General features: G+C 44.2%; 1 protein-coding gene across 12 annotated transcripts in view; it reads right to left on the bottom strand.

Moving 5' to 3' along the window:
• Positions 1 to 25,569, bottom strand: part of CACNA1A (calcium voltage-gated channel subunit alpha1 A) — a 1,156,221-nt gene that overhangs the window by 514,827 nt on the left and 615,825 nt on the right. For all 12 annotated transcript variants that reach the window (XM_069230415.1, XM_069230416.1, XM_069230412.1 and 9 more), the window contains one exon: positions 23,348 to 23,454. In XM_069230415.1, the coding sequence (XP_069086516.1) occupies positions 23,348 to 23,454 (107 nt within the window). The remainder of the gene's footprint in view (positions 1 to 23,347; positions 23,455 to 25,569) is intronic.

Genomic DNA, 25,569 nt, shown 5'->3' on the forward strand with positions numbered 1-25,569 from the left:
CGGGCCGCCACTGATTCTAACTCTAGAACTCCAGACCTACAAGCACTGGGGAAAGTGCATAATTTTGGGGTGTTAAAATTACTATTCTAGCTCTTCGCCTACAAATGTTAGGCGCAATGAAAATACTTGGGGTTATTAAATTTACTATTCTTACCCCAGGCCCACTGATATTGGGACCCTGCATACTGGGAACAGGACACATTTGCTAATTTAACTCCAGTCCTACAAACATTGGAGAAAGTGCGCATTATTGGGGAGGGGATGAGTGAGCCGAAGAGGATATTTTCAACTCTCACTCCAATCCTACAAACTTTGGGAAAAGTGCATATATTTGAACAAACAATACTTAATTTAGATTTTCAATTTTTAAATATACTACAACTTTTCTGTGTTTAAAAGACTCATTGCAACACAATAATCAAAAGTTAAGAACCAGTTATATGATTGTCTTATTAATTTTGTATACTTTAAACATAAAAAGTCTTACTACTAATATTAAAAATCATAAACACAGTGTTAATAGTTTACAAAAAATATATATTATTTCCTTAATAAATCAATTCATTTTAAAATAATAAACACCAATAAAATAAACTGAATATATTTAAAATAATATGTTTCTTTAAAATATTCTTTAAAATTCTATTCAACCTAAATCCCCCAAAAAACTCAATATTCCATTTTAAAATTATTACCAAATTAATTAAAAATGAATACAACAAATAAATTAACCAATCATTAAGTATACATTATTTAATTTAAAATACTATCATCCTATTCTCCCAATAAAAACCAAAAACCCAGAAAAAAATATTAACACATTGAAATACAATCACTAAAGAACAAGTTACTTACCTTCAGTCACTTCTTAATCTGATAGAGAGTTCTAGCTGCAGATTTCTGACCTTAGAATAGATAATTAAGCCGTGCCTCCTCAGAGTGGGTCTGCGAAGCCAATTCAGACCAAAAAGTCCAGCAGGCGCGAATGGGCAAAGTGCCCATCACAACGGACCTGAGTGTTCAGGCAGTAGTGTTTGTTGAATGTGTTCAGAAATGCCCAAGTAGCTGCCTGATGGATATCCAGGGACTCCGCGAGCTAACACAGTGGTCGCAGCTCTGGCGGTATGAGCACCCAAGCCCTCAAGGGGGTTGCTTTTGGCCATTGCATAGCAGATCTTTATGAAGAGCACTATCCATCATAAGATGGTCTGTTTCTGCATGGTCTTCCGCTTCTTAGCTCCTACATATCCTACGAAGAGTTGATTGTCCACCCGGAACTCATTGGTACGATCAAGGCAAAACATTAACACTCTTTTTGCATCCAAGTGGTGGAGTTTCTCCACTTATTTAGAAGGGTGAAGCGGAGCAAAGAAGGTAGGCAAGGTGATATTTTGGACTAAGGGAAAGGGTGTCACCACCTTTGGAAGGAAGCAGGCACATGTTCGAAAAACCAGCTTGTCTGGGTAAAACTTGTATAAGGAGGACGAACACATAGAGCCTGCAGTTCATTGACCATCCTGGTCGATGTTATGGCCACTAAGAAAGCTGTCTTTAAGGTTAGCAACCGCAATAGGAAGCTATACATAGGCTTAAACGGCTCGCATATCACAAAAGACAGAACTAAGTTTAAGTCCCACTGGGGCATGATGAATGGCCTGGGAGGAAATATATGTTGGAGACCTTTAAGAAATCTAGTCCCAACAAGACACCTGAACAAGGAAGTTGGGTCCAGCAACAGCAAAAAAGCCAAAATAGCTGATATGTAGCACCTAACTGCACCCGCAGCAGAGGCCTGCTGGACCAAAGAGAGATCAAATAGTTAAACTAGGAAAGGGGTGCAGAGAGAGGATCAGTGGTCTTGGATGCTACAAATGTGTCCCAGCAACGGGCGTATACCATCTTGGTGGAGGGACGCCTTGCTGCCAGAGCAATATCACAGACTTCGGGAAGAAGGTTGAAAGCTGTCAACTGTTGTGCTCAATCTCAACACATAAAGGTGGAGGGTACGCAGGTTCGGGTGCAGGACCCTGCTCTTCTGCTGTCACAGAAGAGCCTCTAGAAGAGGAAGTCTGACCGGAGGACTATTGCTTATGCACAATAGCTGTGGATACTAGGCTCTCAGTGCCCAATATAGAGCCACAAGAATGACTTGGGCCAGGTCATTCCTGATCTTCTTGAGAATTCTGAGCAGGAGTGCTATTGGCAGAAAGGCATACATAAGGCCGGAATCTACTCCAGATGAAAAGCGTCTATGAGCGAGAACTGACTTAGAAAATCCAGCACACAGAAGTGCTGACATTGCGTGTCCTTGGCCGTGGCAAACAGATCTAACCAAGGTTCTCCCCATTCGGGAAAGAGACCTTGCACCACCTCCGGATGGAGACACCATTTGTGATCCACTAGGCATCACCAGCTGAGTTAGTCAACCCTGGCATTCAGTGAGCCCACCAGATGTTGAAACACCAGGGGAATGCCCTGATGTTTCAGCCATGTCCAAAGATGCAGAGCCTCTTGACAAAAAATCCAAGACCCCACTCAACCCAGTTTTTTGCAGTACTACATGGCGGTGGTGTTGTCTGTGAACACCTGCACCAGACTTCTCCAGAATGAGGGAAGTAAGGCCTTCAATGCTAATGAATCGCCAAAAGCTACAAAGGTTGATATGAGCCCAGACCAGAGTCATTTGACCTTCATCTCTCCCAGATGGCAGCCCCAGCCGAGGAGTGATGCATTTGTCACTACAGTCAACTGTGGCTGGGAAAGAGACAGGGGACTGCTGCTGACCCAATCACGGCCGGTCAGCCACCAATGCAAGTCTTTTGAAGTTCCCTCCAAGAACTGGACGATGTCAGAGAGACTTCCCTTGAAATCAGTAGCTGCTGGTCCCATGTGTAACTAGCAGGATGTGGGAGACCATAAGGCCCAACAGCCTTAAGTCAGCCGCTCCAAAATCCAGCACAGAGGCTGAAACATCGGTATCATAGCCCAAATATCCTGAACTTGCCCATCAGGGGGACAGGGCTGAAACACTGTAGAATGGCACTGATGAAAGGGAACATCTGAGAGTGAGACAGGTGTGACTTCAGCACATGTATAGTGAACCCCTGTGAATGCAAGAGGCCCTCCGCAGTCTGGAGATGAGACAACTGCCTGGGGTGAGCCCACCGTCAACAGCCAATCGTCATAGTAGGGGAAGATTGGAACCCCCTTACCTCTGCAGATGTGTTGTACCCATCACTATCGCTTTGATGAACACATTCAGGGTGCTGGTGAGGCCGAAAGGGAGACTGGCAAACTGGAAGTTTTCTTGGCCCACCGTGAACCGCATGTAATGCTTGTGGGCAGACAGAAGGACATATGGAAGTATGCATGCTGAAAGTCCAGTGCTACCATCCAGTCTCCAGGAGAGATACAACTTGAACTAATATGAGTATTTTGAACTTCTCCTTTTTCAGGAAGAAGCTGAGATGGTGCAGCTCTAGAACAGGACGAAGGCCTACATCTTTCTTGGACACCAGAAAGTAATGGGAATAGCTACCACAACCTACTTCTGAGGCTGGCACCCTCCTGATGGGTCATTTGCCAAGACAGCCAACATTGTCTGATGGAGTAGAAGAGATGATTCTCTGTCAACTGGTCGTAAGTGGGTGGTATGAGCGGAGAGGTGTCCAGAAAGGGAGTAGCCACTTTGGACTATCTGTAAAACCCATTTGTTGGCTGCTATCGACTGCCAGTGGTGCAGGTCACCCAATGGATACCCATAATCATGTAAGCGAACACTAAAGGGATTTGGAGGCTGCGGGTGCCGGGGGGTGGTGAACTGGGGCCAACCTCTAGCTACCTGCCTCACAGGGTCAGTGGGAACTGTGTTGTTAGCCACGAAAAGGCTATTAGCCTGTTTGTTATGTTTACCGTGGTGGCTTATTGGTAATGAACGCAGCTGTCAGCCCCTACCATACCCACCACAGGCCCAAGTACCTGGCCGTAGCTCTAATATCCTAGAAGTGCTCCACTGCTGAGTCCGCCTTCTCAGCAAATGAGACAAGAGTCATTAAAGGGCATGTCCAGGAGCAGAGCTTGGGCATCTCCCTAAAAGCCAGTGGTTTGCAGCCAGGCCAGGCACCTCAGGCCACCAATGATGAAATCACTCTGCCCAGTGAGTTGATAGCATCTAGCCCACATCTGATGGTGAACTTTGCTGCGTCTTGCAACAGTATGACTTGGGCCTTCTCTGAGACCATGGGCAGTACTTGCTCAACCAAGTCACAGATCGTACAGGTGTCTAGGCCCAAAAGGCACGTAGTGTTCACCAACCGCAGTACGAGGCTAGCGAAAGGGAACATTCTCTTACTGAATGTATCCAGCTCCCTAGGATTCCCCATCGGGGGGAATGGTAGTGAACGCACCTGGGTTGATGTAAGAAGTGGAGGCTTGGGGCACCAAGCTCCCAGGGGTGGGGTACAGGGTGAAAAAACTAGGATCCTCTGAAGTGGAGCAATGACGGCGGGCACTTGTCCTGTGCATAGGAGCCGCTCTGCAAGGCTTGGACTGGGCACAGAGTAAGACATCGTTAAGGAATCCCATGGGGCGCACAAAGGACCCAAAGATGCTCCACAGGGGTTGGACCTCCCAAGTATGAGATGTATGGCCTGACAGAACTCTTTCAGTTGGGTGGGGGATGCTCCGGGTCGTGGAAAGTCAGAGAGTCCCAGACCGGACCCTGGTAGAGGCTTCGCAGAGGAGCGAGGAATGGACTGCAGATGCTACTGTGCCTTGTCCAAGGATTTGGACAGGTGAAGTGAACTTGAACACTTCTTTGGCTTCTTTGATTTCTTCTTGCAGTGGTACTTATTGTAGGAAGCTGGCTCCTTACTTAATGGACCAAAATGAGGTACAGTGTGCAAAGAGTCCAGGGAAACCCCAAAGGTATCAAAGACGCTCAAATAACAACCCAAATTCTCTCTTTTGTGGTAGAGTGGGCGAGCAGTTAGGTATATCAGAGGGTAGTGTTAAGCATGTAAGGCACACACATAGGCAGTAAGTGAGACACACACTCAGTAAAGAAATCCAACACCAATTTATGAAAATAACACTACTTTCACTTTCAAAGTCGACACAGTGCATTTTTCTTTGGCTGAAATGTTACTTTATAGGAGAGAGAACACACACGGCAAACAGGTACTTCACAGCAACTGGCCGAACCAATCTTCTGGACTTAAGGTTAGTACAGGGTAGGGTCCTGGGCCACACCAACTGGCCACCTCATGCCCTGGAGCAGCCTGCTGCATTGGTGCAGTTCAGCGCTGGGTGTCCCGTGTAAGTCTATGGGGATCAGTCTGGTCGGAAAGATGCTGCAGGGGAGGAATGAGAGTCCAGTCTGAGTGAACCACCAAGAGGGTTCAGCTCTGGGATGCTGGGCATGTGGGGACAACAGTGGTGCTGTTTTCCTCGGTCCTGGGAGTCTCGGTGCAGAGGTGGTTTGGAATGTCAGGTTTATTGTCACCGATGGTGGTCGTGGTAGAGCGAGGCCACAGAAATAGGCTGGAGGTGTGGACTGGGGGCCCAGTCATGCCAAACCAACAAGAGGGCTCGGTTCTCATGAGCATGGAGTACTTAGAGAGACCAGTGCTCTTGTGCGCCCCGTTCCGGGGCATCCAGGTGCAGAGGTGCAGTGGACTGTTGGGTCTTCATCATCGGAGGCAGTGACAGGGGAGTAGCAGAAATAGGCTGCAGCCACTGTTGGGAAGTCCACAATGAGCAAGCTCAAGGTGGGCTCTGTCTCTGGAGGGCCTGAGAACCAAGCTGACATCACTGGCCCACTTCAGCTCAGGCTAGATGTCTCTGGTGCAGTGGTTTTTAGCGGTCTTGATCCTCACAGTTCTTCTTTGGTAGGCTGCAGGGAAGCAGCTCCTCTACTCCAAGGGAGTCTTCTTGGTGATTTGTGAAGCAGTGGCAGCTCTCCCGGTTTCTTGGAGGGTGCAGCGGCAGGACAGGTGTGTTGCTCTTTGAGGGTCGGGTGCAGCAGGCAGACTAGCAGGGTTGGCACCAAGTCTGTTGTGCCCCCGGTTCTGGGGCTCAGCAGGCTTCTTGTCCACTCCTTCTTTTGTGCCCAGAGACAATCTGATGTCCTGCTATCAGGGAGTCCCCTATATACTCAATTTAGGGGGCATTAAGAGGAATAAAGGACAGTAGCCAACGGGCTTCTTACCCTTGGGGTCACTACACTTCCTAGATGACCACTTCCTTTGGGGAGGGGGTATCAGCCTGCCCCAGAATTCCTAATTCCACTACGCACAAGATGGTGGAATTCCTAAGGCTGTGACCATTTCAGGCTGGTAACACACCGTCTGCATAGCTAATTGCACCACCTGTCAAGGTAGAAATAGGCCTTGGTGCAGGGAGGGTCAGCATCTTCCTCTGAGGATGGCCAGATCTGCATACCAAAGTGGTGGGCGGCTTTGAAACCTCCTGCCTTGGAATGCAGATCTGCAGGTCATCCTGTGGGGAAGGATGTGTAACACCCCTGCTAGAGCAGACTTTGTTTCTGACCTTCAGAAAGCAAAGGCTCTCACCCTTGGGGGTCAGAACCTTATCTGTTGGTGGTAGGCTGGATAGAACTAGTCAGTTAGCCCACCAGCAGTAGGTAGTTTTTCAGGGGGCACCTCTAAGGTGGCCTCTGGGTCCATGTATGGATTATTAAATCCATCACTGGCATCAGAGAGGCTTTAATAATACAATATGTTTGATACCAAACATCCCTCTTTTCAGTAAAGCCATCATGTAGCTGGGGAGCTGGTACTGGCCAGTGTCCAGCACTGCATTTAAAATGGCTTCCCTGTACATTTACTATGTCTGAGAATCGACAAAGAAATAGCGTAGGCATATCTGCTCTTGCAGATATATCCACCCATGTAATAAAATGCACCATGGCTTAGGGCTGTGAGGTCTGCTGTAGGGGCGACTTAAAAATATTACATGCAGTGTTTAAGGGACAATGCACACAGGCTGTGTGCCATGTCGTGTTTTCACTTTTGGGAGCACCTTGTCACACAGCCTGCAGTGGCAGTCTGGATGACGTTGGTGCTGGGTCCTAGGCACTAGATACCAGAGGCACCATTTTCTAGGGACTTACAGAGGTGCTAAGTGATCCTGGCTACTTGGGGAACAAGTGGCCAGGAGTCTTATTTTGGGGAATGAACCCTGGCACTGGGGACCTGATTAGCAGGAAACCAGTGCAAGTTGCATCAAAAAGCAGAAAAAAGTGGGCTGTACTGCCACCAGAACACAGCTTCCTACACTTTTCGGACAACTTGGGTCGAGATGACGACAATTATCTGCAGCTCTACAAGAGCCCCCAAGACTTTTCGCATGACCGGGATTGTCAATATTGTGGGGTCGTCCGAGGTCAGGAGGCGAGACAAGTGAGTTAACACTCCCTCAGCACCTAAGGGTGCATGGCATGGCAGTCCTTTTTTGGAATCGTGGTACCTCTCCAAGTACCAAGTGCGGGTCTGTTACAGACATCTGCCTTTCTTAGGTGACATTCTTGACACAACAGGAGAATAAATTCTTGAAAAAGTGTGGACAAAAGGAAGAGAAAAAAACAGTCAAAAAGTGACTGACATATAGCTTCTCAAGGATCAGCGGTAACTGGCTCAAAAAGAAAAGAAATGATGTCAGCATGCTGGAGTGGTGCCTATACAGGCACCATGCATGTCACATCCGGTGCCAACAACTTGCAGCCAAAAGACGCCACCTACAGGAGCGCAGGGGTACTCCTCTAAAATTTCAAGACTGACTCTTGGGGAATATCCTAAGGTAAGGAATCTGTGGCTAGAAGTCTCTATCAGATCAAATATATATTTATTATTTGACCTAATTAAAATAATCATCAATAAGCATAGACAATATATATTTCTTGTAAAAGACGGCCCACCCAATACCCCAATAAAAAATATATTACCAACTTCAGCCTTCCAAAGTACTCGAACAACACACAAAAGACCGAGTTTCAGATGCAGGTAACTTTAATCAGGCTGCGACATGAGAGTAGGCATATATATATATATTCTCACGGGTATAATAAATATATATATATATATATGTATATATATTTATATATATATATATATATATATATATATACACACACACACACAAACACAAACACACTACAAGATACATTATTATTTACAATATAAATTCAACAAAAAAGCAAAGTAGGTACCACGCAAAATTTAAACTTCTACAATATTTTAGTCATGGATTTTAAACTTCAGTATTATTGATATAAAAAATCCACATATCCATATTATTCCCTTCTGGATAATTTTGTAATCACAATATTTTGTCCTAGATATTAAGGGTAAATAATGTTTTGGAGTCGATATTCAGGATTCATACCTCAATTCAGAGCATAATTTAGGAAAGAGTTGAAAATGCATCCCTTTAAAAAACACTAGATACTGATACAGTACCTAGCACCTCTTGAATCACGTTTATTGTATTCTTGCCGCTGCCTTTTTGGGTAGGTTCGTACTCTACAAATATAAATTACATACATAGCAGATGTAGCTCTCTTCAATCCTACTAGTGGTAATCAGTGGCTTTCCCGCTGACCACAACCGCCCACACATTCCACACACGTTCCACTGTTAACATGACTGTGTCGTAAAACCCAACACCATCAGCCTTGAGTTTTTTGTGACAGAATTGTGACATTTTATTCCTTCTTTCTTGGCAATGAAATGGAGAGCTCGCAGACCGTCTTTCCTTACAAGTAAGTACCTCCTGTTTTTGATTGTGTATTAAGAATGCTTTTAGTGATAGTCTGGTGGGTCTCATGTATAGCACAATTTTGTGGAAGAGACTATTCCAGCTGATTTAGGAGTACGTTTGTAATAAAGATGAGTGCATTTCAATGAGGCATTTGTCTTCATCAGTGTTGAGGATTTTGTATGTGTAGAGCAAGTCCTGTAAAGATGTGGTATTTCAAAATCCATCACAAAAGTGCTTTCTTGGCATAATAATTTTCATAGGAGCTTCCCAATAATCTGTGACTTGTTGCCCCAGAAGATTTAACTGTTCTTGGAGATGGCACATCTGTAACTGACATTGACGGATGCATAATTACATCATGTCCAGAAGAACCTTGCAGTTGTGAGCTTTAATTTGAGATTTTGCACGAATGTCTCAGTCTAAGGTAAGAAGTCACTCGCCATGATCTTGAGAAGGAAACAAGTTTAGAGTGTTCAAGCCTATCTGTGCTCTTGGGAACAACATAGTTTAGACATATTGGTTTTGGTGGCGTTAAGTGTGTCAGTCTGAGCTGATGCAAAAGGTTAGAGGGTACATTTACTAAAATTTCAAGCAACGCAGGGCGGCAGGCAAAGTTGCTGTGCTTAGTTGCGTGGACAGGAGAGAGCTGAACAGCACCATATCTACTAAGATATAGCGATCTTCAGCTTTCTGCTTGCTCTAGCACACTTGAGGCAGCCTAGGGGCAATGGCAGCACACTAGTGCCATGCTGCAACGGTGCCTGTGTTACAGACAGGACTGTTTTGTGTAGGAAGGGACACATTCCTGCACAAAATAATCCTAAGAGGCCATTTTTGAAGTGATAAACATATTACTCCCTATTATGACTCTCTGTGGTATGCACAGCATTTTGGCGCCATCCCAGGCCTACTACCTTAAGTAACTCTGGAATTGCATCAATTTCCATGGGTGGATTGCTGGAAATGGTCAAGCTCCCTCCATGGAACTCCCACCACAACGAAATGTAACATAACACAGTGCAAGTCACTATGTTGCGTCACAATTTTTACAAAGTCATGCAAGGAGGCACAAATAGCCCCTGCGTAGCTTTGTAAATCTCATTTAAGGACTTGCATTGCCTTGCAACAACAAGGACAATGCAAGTGCTTAATAAATCTGGGACTGAGGGGCAGATTTATGGTAAGTGGCACTGGGCCAAGTTCAGCGCCACTTTCCCTGTGCCCCATAGCAACAGCTTCATTTTTCACGACGCTATTGATGTACTTTGCAGGAGTAGCACCAAAATATTGGCGGTACTCCTGCAGAGTACATGGGGCCCCATTCTACAGCTCCCGAGTTGGCGTTAAAAGTGCAGTAAAAAATGCGCCAGGAAATCTCATAGACTTCCTTACGCCATTTTTCCGGCTCCCCTAACGGGGAAACACCCCCTTTGCATACATTATGCCTGGCGTAGGCATAATGTAGAGCAAAGGGTTACAGAGTAGCACAATACATTCATTGCGCCACCCTGTAAATAAGGCGTGGGGATTTTGGCCTCGCTGGCCATCATTAACGTAAAAAATTATGTTGTTAATATGGCGCAAGGTGGGGCTAGGGCATTATAAATATGCCTCTGAGTGTTTTGTGACTTGCATTGTTTACCTCCTGTTTCATGAGTTCATTAATATGCCAGTTGTCCAAGTGTGATGAGAGACAACCTTGATCAAAACCCTTGATTTGTCCAGAGCAAGCCCTAATGTATTGTTGAGGAAGAGTTTGAGAAATTGCTTTTGAACATGATTTTTTTGCAGCGAACTGCATTGAAGATCCATAGAGAATGGTATTTAGAGCCCGGTGATATGAGACAATACTGTGCCAGGCTGGAAGGATTTCCGGAATGTTTCCCCATATTAGTATGGATGTCAAGGGGGTGGACAAGCAAAAGATAACAAAGGCTGGTCTGTGCTCTGGTTACAGAGGTTTCTTGTCTTTCTTTATTTGTCATTTTGACTACTCATTTTGTTTTCCATAGTCCATGTACAGGTGAAAATTAGACTGTTGTTAACCATCATTCTGTTCTTGGAAAATAGTCTGTACTCGTGTCTTTTCCCTTCTGAACAATGCCCAAAGAACGACAGAGTCAATTGTAATTGCTTGTAGGGACTCAGTCAAAAGTTCAACAAAAAGTAGCTCGATCTCAGAGTATTTTCAAGACTTTAAGCTACACCTCTGGTCCAAACTATGTGCGTGGAGCCATTCTTATTACCTCTGAAGTGCCTCTGGTGACATGTGGCAGATGGCACTACTAAATGCATCTAAAGAGGCGTAATTTAGCACTGATGATTCGCCTGTCTTGTCTTCAATAATAGACCTTACTTGAATATGGCAGTCGTTTGGTAACATATCCAAAAGAGATGACACTGTGAGATGCAAGGCATTGGCAATATTGCTGCACATACTCCCACATGCCTGCACATGGCAGTCAGATACTGACCTTCCCTGTGAGTAGGAACAGCACAAGGGGCGGAAGGATAGCATGAGTGATGCTGTCCTTCTGCATAGACAATAGATTCTGTTTTGTTTTTATTTAAAAGACAAGTAAGAGCGATATTAAGAACCTTATATTTGTGTCTCCACACAAACCACTTATGTTGATAATATAACTGGATTCTTTAAACAGGAACAGCCCTCCTCCATAGAAATGGGCCACAGGCTGGAATGGCTCTGATTGATCCTACTGCATTAACTTTGAAATCAAACAGGAAGTTTGTCCTTATGCCTGTTAGGGTCAGGATATTAAACCTTTGTGCACCACTTTTTAATAGGCTGTGGAATTTGTCAATGTCATCCAGTGAAGAATCGCATGAACCTGATCTTGGTCAGCGCCCTTAGAAGGGACATACGTACCCACACAGGTATTCGATCATTTGGAGGGGCAGGATCCAGTGAGTCATTATCCTGTTCATCATCATTGTCCTCACCTTAACCTTGACGTCTGTTGCTGAACAGAATCTAAAGAATCATTGCACATGTCTTGTGAATGCTCATACAATGGCCCAGGAAAGCTGAGAAGGTGCAGTAACAGCATCAGGGTGTGTTAAATGAGGTGGCAGATATTGCAGGCCATCAGCTGTGACAGAAGCACTGGAGCTGATGATGAGGCCAGTAGCAAGAACGATGTGATGCAGGCAGAGGGAGAGTCTCATAAACTATACTTCGAGGAATCTAAAGAGTCTGTCTTGTTGAGTGCATATGTACACTGCTATGATAACACTGATTACCAAGGGTTCTTAGACTGACATCAGAAAATAATCCAAGCATGTGAACCTATGAAAGATCCAAAGCTGGAGAACCACAGTTAGAGGCAAGGAACCGTTTTACTTCCTAGCAAAGATTTTTTCATAGATCTGTGGGCAGATGAAATCCAGAAAGTGAGGATCACCTTACTTAAACATGTTGTGCTATACCACCGATATCACTCGGGCTTCTCTTCTGGATTGAACTTCAGCACAAGAACCCCTGCTGATGAACATTAGTGGTGTTTGCCATCACATCGTAGCTTTGCCAATGTCCAAACAGTTATTCCATGATACAGTGCTTACTACTGTTACTCTCATGGGACGAACTGTAATCCTTTGTGTGAGTCTTCTGTTAGCCTTCTTGTGATGGCAGGCTCTGCAAGATTAAATCTATCAGGGGATGCCTTGTATGGCTATTCTTTGTCTTTAGGGTCTGACTGAATAAGACAAACAACTGGTCTATCTTTTTGATTTCCTTGGTTCTACCTGTGTAACAACAGCAAGAACTCCTTACATACAATGTATGGATTGACCTGTCCATTGTCATTGGCAAGGTTTAGACAGAGTCCTGGCTAGGGTTTGCCTTCTAAGCAAAGGCAGCTGTTTCTAGCAGGACCTTATTTCTCTTGGATTTGTGCATCTGCTTGTGATGGACCATATTACATTTACATAATGATGGTGGCTTTGTAAAAGCTGAAAAGGTGAAAATAGGTAGAACACGCCTCTCATGAGCTCCTTCCTTACCCTCTGTGAAAACAGCAGCAGTTCACCTAAAATTCTTCTGAACCTGGAAAATGCTGATATGGGGGCTCTCAAGGTGAGCACTTCAAGCCTAAATGAGCTAAATGAAGAAGAGAAAGCAGGGAATAATTTGGCCAAGTAACAACATTGCCATATGCAACCCCATTAATTTGCACCAAACCCAGGTATGGATTGACCTTGAATAATGATTTCCCTGCATCTGACGGCAACATTTTATAAAGTTATCAGGAATGTTCATACCACTACATTCTAAGAATTCAAATTACATGTGATTAGATAGACTTCTTGATGGTGCTAGATGTGGTAACATGGATGTGAGTTGTCAAAGGTAGCATGCTTGACCTTTGAAACCTCTGGTAATTCATTTGCCACTCTGCTCTCAGGGGTCATAATAGAGAGGGAAGGGAAAACAAGTACACTGAGTACTTAATATAGTTTGCATTTCTTTGTCATCCAAGTACGTGTTAGCAATGATGCGTCTTCCCTACCTCTGGACTTTTGTTAAAGTGTGAACCATTTCTGGCAACTTTTCTATGTAAACATACTTAAATGAACTCTGATCATGCTATGTTCTGTAGGGGAGGGGACATCATGTCCACGTGCCAGTACTGCCTGGCCACATCGTGGCTGCCATGATCATCCAAGATTCTCCTTGTTTCATTCTGTTTACGATCTTTGACGTAACAAGTGTTGTTAAATGAGAATGAGAAAACACTTTGCTTACTGTTGGTCAGACCCCAGAGTCAAAGCTTCAGCATTTGTTTCCTGAACTGTGGCAAAGACAGACACGTGTGATATTCCTCAATCATGGAATGTGTACTGTAACCAGTGGTTGTCCAGTTCTAATTTGAGGCATGCACAGGGCAAGAACCTTCAACAAAGATACTGGGCACTTTGTTATCCTTTGCTGCTGGACGGTGGTCATGAATCTGGTTATGATGACCCCGATAGATCCTTGGAAGAAGGCCTTGAAAGTCCAAGCATGAACACATTTTTGTGCTGATCCATATCTTAACCTGTCCAGTGACTTCATGTGGTCGGAACCTCTAAATGCAATCTCCAGCTGATCACTGAAGCACTTGTAGTCAATACAGCTGATACTTTTGGGTCTTGGTGGAAAGAGTGAGTTTTCATGGGTTTGCTACCATCACAGAGTAAACTTGAACACTGGTGCCAGTATGACGTGGACGTTGGCGAATCCTGTTTTCTGATACCACTGAGCATGCACATGTTTCTGAACTGTCTTCATGCAAAGCCTGCAGTGAGTCATGAAAGCAATGTAAGAAGACATTACTCTTTGTATTGCTCTGCATGTTTGTACTGCGTCTGCTGAATGACACTGGAGCACTAGATAGGTTTTGAATCCTGTAGTCTAGACAGTGTGACTTTCTACTGCATCACATTTCAATCTGCATCAAGGAACCGAAGATGCTGGATTAATATTAGTGGCAGTTTGTTGCTATTTACTAAAAGGTCTAGAGATTGCATTGCATTCATCATGGCTTGCTTGGCCCTTGTAGTTTCTGAATGGAGTGGCACTAATGTTCTAGGTAGTCATATATGTACTAGTACTATGTCCTGAAACGCGCCACCTAACTGTGTGTCATAAATTTGTGGACAATTTGAGGAACTAACCTCAGAATGAATGGTAAGAATCAGAACTAGGATCCTTGGGTGTTTGCCATGAGCTGTTGATGGCTATATTGAAGGTATAATTTCAAAGAAACCTGTTTAGAAATCTTAAGTGCAGAATGGATCTCTATTCACTGAGCTGCTTTACACCAGAAAACATCTGGAAAATACTCTCTATTGTGCTGCCCACTAAGAACGTTTTCTATGTCTCCATGAGTTTTTTGTTCAAGGGCCCGAACGTGCTTTCTTTTTCCTTTCCAGAGTGGACTGCTACTGTTTTAGATGGATTTCAGAGTGTGACCAGATGGCATTATAGATGCTATCCACAAATCAGGAATTATGAATTTTCAGTTGTACCGGTACTTGGAAATGATTCCCCTTAAAGATGGGACCCTACATTGAGGGGCCTATCTTCACAAATTTTGAAGTGACATGACTGTATTTTTGCAGATATCGGGTATTGTAGTCTGGCAGCTGTATGATCCTATGTGCACTGGCCATGGCCTCAGCTTTTGTTTTAGTAGAAAGATAACTCAAGAACTGCTGAAATCGTTCAGCATTTGGAGGCTACATTTTGAGTGCCTTCTCCATTGCCCCTACTGTAGTCTTTTTCCAAACAATGTTTACTTTCTTTCTCGATGCACAGTGCTTGGAGATACTGTATTCTTTGAACACTGTTGAGCAGTAACCATAGTAACAGAAATGGACTTTGGTTGACCTGCCAAGCATTTGGGAGACATTTCAGTCACTTGTTTGTTTTCCAATCCTTCTGAATATGACTGAGACTGAGCATACAAACTTCAAGGTAAAAAAACCCTCTTCTAAAGAATGTTTAAAAAGGGGGATCTTCTAAACCATCATCTTATGTTTTGTTTTGAAATCATATATGACGCATGGCCTCTCTTTGTGCCTACTACTGTAGTAAGGTTGTCCATTGCAGAGCACTATCCCATGTGCTCCTGAAAATCTCTAATTTTATCTGGTGAGAGAGTCCTTGGCAGGATCATTTAGGCATCATCATTCTAGAGAGCACAATCATGGCAGTTAATGTCTTCCTCATCATCACTTTTATGTACTAGAACAATCTCTTCTTCAAAGCTTGACAACCTGGGGTGTAAGGATATAAGGGCCATATGTACAAAGCATTTTTGTGGTTGCAAACTGGCCAATTTGAAGAATCTGCATATTTGGGAATGCAAAAAGTATATTTGAAATGTACAAAGCCCTATTTGCTATTTGTAACCTGTTACCAAATTAGGTTTGCAATTCAGTATTAGGAAGGGGCATTTTTAGGGCGTCCCTTCCTAATACTGAATCACAGTGGTATGTATGAATGTTTTGCAACTGACATAAGGTCTCAAATCATTTGCATTTTACCACCAACTTCATGTAGGTGGTAAACCATTCGCAAATGGTAAGGGATCCACTGCCTAGTCCTAAAAAAAAAAAAAAAAATCTTTACATTTTGTTTTTTATAACGCATCTTGTTTTCCTTTGAGGAAAACGGGCTGCATTTGTATTACCTGTGTACAGGTGGCCCATAGCACTAAAGGAGGATTTCATCTAAGGGGTGAAGCTTCTGTGGGCTTCCATTGAAAATTACCAGACATACCCAAGGAAAGTGCTAACACAAGTTGACAAACAACAGTGTGAAACCACTTAAAAGTGTATGTTAGCATGCCTGAAGGTGCACCTTTGTTTCTGAGAGAACTTGCTGGTCTACAAAGTCTTCATGATCAACAGTAATTTAAGTAAATAAAAAGAACTATACATGATTATATGCCATGCTTTGTTAAATTGGGCCACAATAATGACCTGCTTTATGGTGCGGAAACTTCTCGCCTCCCTCAACCTCTTCAAACTCCTCTTTTTACAAGTAGTAGTTGTCTCTGCTGTTTCAAACTGGAGTTATTCCTCCAGAATAATTTTCTCTAATTTATTTGTACCAGGAACAGGTCAAAGGACAGTATCACATGCTCACCAAAGAACACTTGAGTTCTGAAGGAGAAGATGTTTTCATGCTCCTTTAATCAGCATTGCCAGATGCTGTGCTCAGACTGATACTGAACATCCTCACAGGATTGTTCTGGCACCTTAGCACGTGTAGTGACGAGAAGAATGTGAGTAATGTGGAGTGCGAAGCGTGACAGTGGGACTCCAGAACATTCTACGCAGCAGAAAGTATGTAAAATTTGGCCTTCTTCATAGTCAAATGAACACTCTTAGAGAGAGGCTAAATTAACAAGTTGCTTACTTTAGGTAAAGCTATTTCTCATGGAGACTGTCTCAATGCAAATTCCTCACCTTTTGGATAATCCCCAGGTGTCAGACTGGATATGGAAAATCTTAAACAGTATTCCTTTGCGCCAACAGATGGCACCACACAGCTCCATGCGGACATCACTCCGCTCCAGAAGTGACATGTAGAGTTCTATGTAGGTGCCACCCAAGTGCACTGAAATCAGCTCCTTTCTGAAACATCTGAGCCCACAGACACAGAATGCACGCTTCAGATTGGTAGTGTTATGTGTGCAGATCTCTATTTGGGTTCCTTTGAAAGGAGACAAGTCCAGTTCACAGAATGGAGGGGATGGGAGGTTCGGTGAGGAATCTATTGTTTAATAGAGCCTCTACCAGAAAGAGCATTACCAAAGGTAAGTGACTTGTCATTTTGATAGAGACTTCTAACCACAGATTATGCACCTTTTAAACAGATGCCAAATCAGTACCTCCCGGGTGAAGGGTCTGTGAACTGGCTAAAACCAAAATGTCCTTCAAGACCAAGCGGGTAAAATACCCTTCTCAAAAGACCTGATTGTCCAGACAATAGTGCTTTGTGAACATATGGAGGGATGCACAAATCACTGCCTGGCAAATGTCCATGACAGGCACTCCAGTTGTTAACGCAGTGGTAGCAGCCTTGGCTCTGGTGGAGTGTGCCCATAAGCCCACTGGGGCCTACTTTTTGGTCACTGCATAGCAGATCTTAATGCAGAGCCCAATCCAGTGCGTGACGGTCCTCTTCTACACAGCCCTGCCTTTCCAGCACACGTGATAAAGAGTACATCATCTACCCAGGGTTCTCTAGTACAATAAATAAACTAAATAATGTTTTTAGATCTAATCAATGGAGTCCCTCCACCTCTTTAGAAGAGTGAGGTGGAGTAATGAATGCCAGAAGGGTGATAGTCTGCCTGACATGAAACTGAGTCAGCACTGCAAGAGGGAAGGAGGCTTTAGTCAATAAGACTGGCTTATCTGGATACAAGGAGCTATAAGGTGGGTTATTAGAGAAAGCTTGTATCCAGCTTACCCACTGTGACAATGTTATGGCTATGAGAAAAGCTCTTTCGAGGGTGAGCAGCTGAAGCGGCCAGCTGTGGAGAGGTTTGAAGGACACTCACATAAGAACCATGTTCAAATCCTACTGAAGCATAATTAACAAAGAACGAGGCAAAATAAACTTTACACCCTAGGAAAATGCATCACTATAGGTGACTGAGACAAAGAGGGCTGGTCCAGCAATCACAAAAAGGCAGAAAGAGCCTATAGATATCCTTTACCAGTGCATAATACAAGTCCTTGCTATGCTAGGGACAACCTGAACAACACCACTTTGGGCAGCTAAGCATAAAGTGGATCAATCTGCTTGGTAGCACACCCAGCCACAAACATTTATCAACGTCGGTCATATACAGATTTGGTTGAGGGACACCCAGCGTATTCTCTGCAGTGGCAAGATGTTTGAGCCAAGGTTCTCCCCATTCGCAAAAAGGTCTGTGACCCACCTCCAATTGCAGCCTCCATTTGTGATATGCAAGGCGTTGATGGCTGCTACCTTTTAAGTACTCTTAGGTAGAGTCTTCTTTGTACCTGAATAGTCAGGAAACCATCAAACAGCATGTCCATTGCGCTAGCTGGACATCACCTGAAAAGCCTGTTGACTACATCCATGCACGCCTACATATGACCACAGTAGTACCAATAGCTCTATCCAAAGAATCAGCAGTGTCGAGCCCACAGTGAATATATTGAAGCTTTTAACTAATATTGAAGCGTAATTTCACTATGCAACTGCCATTTCCATGGGTAAACCGTTCAATACTTGAGACATTCTATATAAAGTCAGGCCTCTGCTGATTTAATGCTGATGCCAAACATATAGGGGGTCATTATGACCCTGGAGGAAGGCGGAGAAGCGGCGGTAAGACTGCCAACAGGTTGGCGGTCTTTTTTTTTGTATTATGACCATGGCGGTTACCGCCATGGTCATTCGCCGCTTCTCCGTTCCGCCCGCTGGGCTGGAGACCTGGGTCTCCAGCCCGGCGGCCGTCACTATACCGCTGGTGGTATTTGCACCCGGCTGACCGCCATGGATTTCATGCGGTTTGAAACCGCCATGAAATCCATGGCGGTGAGCACTATCAGTGTCAGGGAATTCCTTCCCTGACACTGATAGGGGTCTCCGTCACCCCCCAGCCCTACCCCGACTCCCTCCCCTACACCCCCCACCACCCCTGCCACCCCCCAAAGGTGGTAGGACCCCCCTCCCCACCCCGACCCCCAACATAACATCACTCATACACACACGACACGCGCGCAGGCACCACCGACACACATACACGCACACACACCGACATACATGCCAACATCCACACACACAGTCAGACACGCACACCCACATTCAAACATACACGCACACATCCATACAGACATACCTACAGACATACACGCACTCATTCCCAAACACACAACACCCCTGCACCCATACACGCACTCACACACCCCCTCTACATACACACATGCACACCCCCATGCACGCACACAACACCCCCCCCCTCACGGATGATCGACTTACCTGGTCCGACGATCCTCCGGGAGGGGACGGCAGCCATGGGGGCTGCTCCGCCGACACCACACCGTTAACAGGACACCGCCACGGCGAATCACAGGACGTGATTCGCTGGGCGGTGTTCTGTTGGCGTGGCGGTGGAGGTGGAGCAACCTCCACTTCCCCGCCTCCCGCCAGTATGGCTGTTGGCGGCTCTCCGTCCGTAAAAGGACGGAGATCCGCCAACGGTCATAATAGGCCGAGCTGCAAACCGCCACCACTGGCGGTCGTCTGCACGGCGGTCCCTCGGCGGTCTTGGAAATAGACTGCTGAGGTCAAAATCACACCCAATGTATGGAACTTCTATTTGAAATTGATTAAGCACCCTGTAACCCCAATCAATAGTTTGTTTGCATAAAAGAAAATCACAGGAGAGTCAGTTTACATTTCCCTCTGCACACCAGGGAAAGGATTGATAGTCTGTCCATGAAATATAAGATTGAGGATAGTGACACTGTAAATAATGTATTATGCCAATTAATAAATAACAATTTAAGTCATACCTTTGTCCAATTAGTATTCCTGTACTAAAAATACAATTTATTTATTATTTTTTTGTTTCCTTTAGACAGTCCGGAAATAACTGTAGCACAAAGGAAGTGTTTAAGAAATAATGCAAATTTACATCAATTGCCAACTTTGGGGTTTATTTAGAGTTTCGTGGACTTGGTGCCCTGCCACAAACCTGCCCAAAAACCCTGTTTGCCAAACTGTTTAGCCCTCGCTCTGTGAATCGGGTGAACAGTCGTGTATTTGCCTTCAAAGGCCTCGTAACTCAGCCAGTAAAACCTTGACCGGCGGCCCCATGTACAATAGGCTGTCTGTTTGGGCACTTCAGACCATTCGCCTTACTTACGGTCTGGTGCAGTAGTTTCCAACCTGTAGTCGGGGACCCCTGATGGTCCACAAAGCCTCTTCAGGGGGTCCGCGACTGCTTAGAAAATTCAATAATATTAACAGATTAGGTCCCCAGGTTTCATTAATGACTCAGTGGGGGGTCCCCGGAATCCAATAAAGATTCATGGGAGGTCCCTGGGCTCCAGCAATGATAAAGTGGGGGGTCCACAGAAGTAAAAAATTTGGGAACCACTGGTTTGGTGGTCCCGAACAGGAAAAAATGAAAATATCTCACATACCCTGGGATAAAAAATCCCAGGGTGCCAGGGCCATTATTTTTTATTTGCTTTTTTCCCGAAAAGAAACCCGCCATACTCTAAATTACCCACTCTGTTGATAAAAAGGAACAGAGGTGTATATTTTGTAACATTGTTGATAATAATAATAAAGGTTGCGTAATCTGAGGTACATAGCTCATTAGAATTAGGACTGCCAAATTGTTTACAATTGTAGAAGACACCAAGCAAAAAAGGGAATACATTTTGGAATTCTGTATTACACACTACTAAGAGCTACGGAGAAACCAAAAGACACTAGCCCACCCCCAGGAAAGGACAGCCTTATGTCAATTTTACTATGCAAATAGACAACATGAAGGTAGTGTCAAGCATAATGGAAGAGCCCAGTATTAGGAAGTCAACAAAATGTTGCTGGCCGTCTGGTCAAATTTAGACTTATCTACCATCTACATTTTCCAAGCTTTGTAGGACGGACACTAGCCGAAAAAACGAGTGCTAGTCATACTGGTCTCTATAGAGCAGGAAAGCCCTTTGGAGGAAGAGCCTCCAGATAATAGGTTTTAATTGTGTAAGCACACCACTTCTCTAAACAACAGACTCCAAATAGAGTAGAGGAACAGCGAGGTTGGCAGGGCAGGAGCACTGCTTTTTATGGCAGTGCTGTTGCTCCACTAAGCTCTAAATATGGCCCTTGGTTGTATTTCACTTTGTTTGAAGCAAGTGGCAGATGTATACCAACTGTGTGCAAGTACTTTAGTTTTGTGTACTTTATTTACTTACTTTATTTATTTACTTAGGTATGAATTTATTTATTTACGTGTGCATGTATTTTGCATTCATATGTAAGAAAGAACACATAATTAAATCCTCAAGGTACCTCACAAACTGAAGCGGGAAAGAGTAGGAGAGATAGAAAGAAGGAAATGAAAGTGAAACTATGGCAAGTGAAGAGAATATAAGTGCAACAGATCCTCTCTGGAAAGAGGAGAAGATAAGGACAGTAGCTGAGAAGACTTTAGGGAGCTGGGAGGGATAAGAATTAAAGGGTGGAGGGAGTAACCTTGGACGAACGAGTCAGAGGGGTGAAGAGAGGAGATACCTGGGGAAAAGCCAAGTGCGCTCAGGAAAGAGAAAGCTGGACGATAAGAGAAAGACGAAGACATTCATGACAAAAGAAGAAGGGAGGCGCTAAGCAATATTTTTGTGGAATATAAGGAAAGAGAGGGGGAGTGAAAGCACATCGAGAAAGAGATAATGGGTGACAATAGGTACCAAGCATTTGCAATGCAACGGGTCTCACATTTCTCAGAGTTAGAGCTATTAGCAGTTGAAAATGCCCAACTGGACCTTTCTTGCCACATTAAATGAAAAAAAAGAGCGCAATCGTGCTGCTACAGTTCATTCGTAGTGAAACCTATCGGTAAAAGTGCAATTATCTACGTAACCGGCAAAAATACAATTAACATGTAACAGGGTCGATGTCATGGAAAGCGCCCGACTTCTGCCAAGCGAGATCACGCTGCGAACAAAGATAAAAAGTAGTCCACAAACTGGACGGAAAACAGCGAGCCTCGCATGTTTTCAGTACTTGGTCGCTGCGCTCGAGAAGGGCTAACCACCAGAAAAGGCATGACGTATGCATGTCTTCCATGAATGAAAGCAAAGAGATTTTAACAGGCAAGCCCACGAACCAATGAAAGGCACTGACGTGACATGACGGGGCTCCGAGCCCTTTTCTAGCTTCTAAAGCTTCTCGAAAGCAAAACGCATGCGCAAGCGCAAGCGACGCAGGCTCGACCCTAAAAAGCACAACATCAGTAAAAAGAAAGGAATGTAAGACAGATTAGAGAATCTGGAGATAAGGAGAAAAACAGAGATATAGAAAGAGCTCTTAAATCTAAATTCTCTTTCATGCAGCGAAAAACAGAGAGAGAAGAGCGAGAATTGCACACCTCCTTTAGGAAGGCTAAGAGGAAGGCAGTATTTGAGAGGCAGCGGGCAGACACCTCGCTCTTTAACACACCACAGCTTCGAAACTGAGCTCACCCATCGGCATCCACAGAAGCATCAATAAATATGGGCTGTACAGTGTAAGGTGACAAAGTATCGAAGGGACTACCACCCATCATCCCAAATCCACCTATCGCCATGAATGCCTGAACAGGGCAGGGCATGGACAACCTCACGATAGATCATGCAATGGGGCACCAATTTTCTGTGGAACTACATTATCTATGCTCAGTGCATGAGCTTCATATCTCAGCAGTGCAGAATGACTTTGTTACATTATCAGCAAATGTCTTTTAGTGAGCTAAAGACACTTATCCTTAGTTAATTCTGAGCCATGTCTTCACACTGCTCATACAGCCGATGAGCCAAATGGCACCTGTTATATTTAAGCAAAACTCATTCTTAACATGAAACCTTAATCTAGAGGTTCATTACAAAAAAGCAACCAGAGTAGATCAGTCAATGAGGGTGTGGGGTGGTGATTCTTTCCAGGCATGAATGAGCTTGGATTAGCATGTCAAGCAATCGGGCATTCCAGAATGGTGGGCCAGCCTGAGTGATAATGAGGTAGAGGAAAGGAATGTATGTTCTGCATCTGATGAGGGCAGAGACAGAAACAAGCAATTCTTTCTATTGCCCTCTCACCCAGTCCCCAAATCATGCATCAAGCAAATCCAAGCACTGGCACATTTTCTACAAGCTTGGAGGCAGTCCATATTGTCTCAAACGATCAGAAGAATATCAGGCAGTATTACATAAGCTGGGGTGGGAATAAAGGCAGGGAGAGAGGAATGTAAGGAAGGAAAACAAGAGGACATGGGCAGGGACAAGCAGAAAAAAAAGAGTGCTTGAAACTTACGTAAAGGCGAAGGCCACAAGAGCACCACTGACCACAATGAAGTCCAGAATGTTCCAGAGATCACGGAAGTAGGCGCCTTGGTGCAGAATGAGCCCAAGATCCACCATCTGTTGGAGTGCCAAAAACAAAGAGGCAGTGGCTGTTTAGATCAATTAGTTAAAGCTCATAGAAGGTTCCTGTGAGTGCACAATGGTAGACTTAACAAAGTCTGTCAAGTAAGTCACCCCTAGCTATCTCTGAAAGCGAAAGAACGCAGCTCTCCAATTAGTGGTGATGTTAAACACAGGATTAAGGAGAAAACGCAGTTAGTCAAAGAGAACATTCTGAAATATAGATCTGATTTAGAGTCCAGTGGTAATTGAAAATTCACCAGTTTCTAGAGAACATGCTCAATCGAGAGGCAGGAGGGGGAAATATGGTCTGCAGGTTCTCCAGATTTAGCACTTCCTCTAGAAATTGAATTGAAGGTTTTCCCAGTATCATCCACCTCCAAATGAAGGTCTTATAATCGAACAACATTAATTCAAGTTTCCACCTACGACTTTTGTTTTCCTTAGGACCTGAAGATCCAGCTGCCCAATAAGTTAGGAATGTCTATGATCTGGTCCGAATAGGATATGCAATAGTTTCAGGTCTATATATATTATATTGCACTAGTCTGCATGAGAACCCAGAATTATAGAACAGACTCACACTCTGCAAGCACATGGGAACACACAAATCATGGAGATGTGCCATACAAGTGCTGGTAAAAAGCACTCCTTTCCAGTCTTGAAAATCTGTCTCTTGATTTCCTATAGCCTACTTAGTCCTGAAACGTTTGCATAGTAATCCTCAACAGTCCTGCTAACAGAACATCGAGTTGCTCACACCTCCTGCAGTCCCTTAGGTGATAGAGTAGTTGGTTGGCTTGCCCTTTGCAGGATACTACACATTGCAAGTCTTACCTTTTCCTCATTGTAGCCTTCCTACAACAGTGCCACGAATCCTGTTAGGGGTTGCAGACAGGGTGCACTGAGGAGAACACAGGACTGTGGAACACCGTGAGAAATAGTTTTCTGCTGAACCCATTTCTACTGTCCCGTGGATCCTTGCTACTGTTTTTCCAGCAAATGCACTTGTTACGTAAATGCGTAAATGCATTATCAAGCTTTAAATTGTTAAAAACGGTTAGATGTTTTTAGAAAATCTTTCTTTTCCTTTAGCCGTATTTAAGGGTTGTGTGAAATCAAAATTTGTTAATGACATTTCCAGAATTCACAAAATATCTCGAAAATTCACATTCAGCAATTCTGTGTAATACTTTACACACAACACTTGTTCATGCAAAAAATGTCTTATCAAGAGATGTTGCCTTCTTGGTACAGTCTCTATGGTACCTTGCATATTATTTTAATCTAAGTATGCACTTTGAAAAAAGTCACGCAATATAATGGCTAACTACTTTTGAAGATAAATCGGCACAATTTCATGAAATTTACATAAAAGTTCAGGTACAAAACTGTGATTTTTGTATACCCCTATTTTATTCCTGAGCCAGACCCATGTGTTGTCAATGCTCTACCTATTCTTGATTTTGTGTTTATCTGCTGACTAAAACCTTTAGTCTACAAATGATGCTCGGCATTAGTCTCATGCTCTGGCCCACAGACTTTCCTTTGCTAACCATGCCAGTCTGTTGCTTCATATGACATATTTAGGCCCTGATTTGTACTGTTTAGTGCAAATCTGCACTAACGCAGTTTGGCACTAAAAGGTTTAGCACAGGCTTGCACCATTTCTGTGCACCAGCCGGGCACCATATTTATGGAATGGTGCAAGACGGTGCGAAGGGTAGGCTTGAGTTAAAAAAAATGTTGTTAGTCGGGTGGGGCTGGCAGTATGGAATTAAGGGGTTTTGCACCAAAAAATGACGTTAGGCAGGTTAGAGTAAGAAAAATGACTCTAACATGCCTAGAGTCATTTTCTGACACAAAACCACCCATACCACATGACTCCTGTCTTAGAAAAGACAGGAGTCATGCCCACCACCCCAATGGCCAGCACAGGGGACCAGGGCACCTTGGGAACCGCCATTGCACCCAATGCCATGCAGGGGGGTCCTTTTCAGGGCCCCCCAATGGCACTTTAAAAAAAATATATATATATTACCTGTACTTACCTATACTTACCTGGGATGGGGTCCCTCATCCTCTGCTGTCCCTCTGGTGTGGATGGGGGTG

The sequence above is a fragment of the Pleurodeles waltl genome, chromosome 4_2 (genome assembly GCF_031143425.1).
Source record: "Pleurodeles waltl isolate 20211129_DDA chromosome 4_2, aPleWal1.hap1.20221129, whole genome shotgun sequence".
NCBI classification, from domain to species: Eukaryota; Metazoa; Chordata; class Amphibia; order Caudata; family Salamandridae; genus Pleurodeles; species Pleurodeles waltl.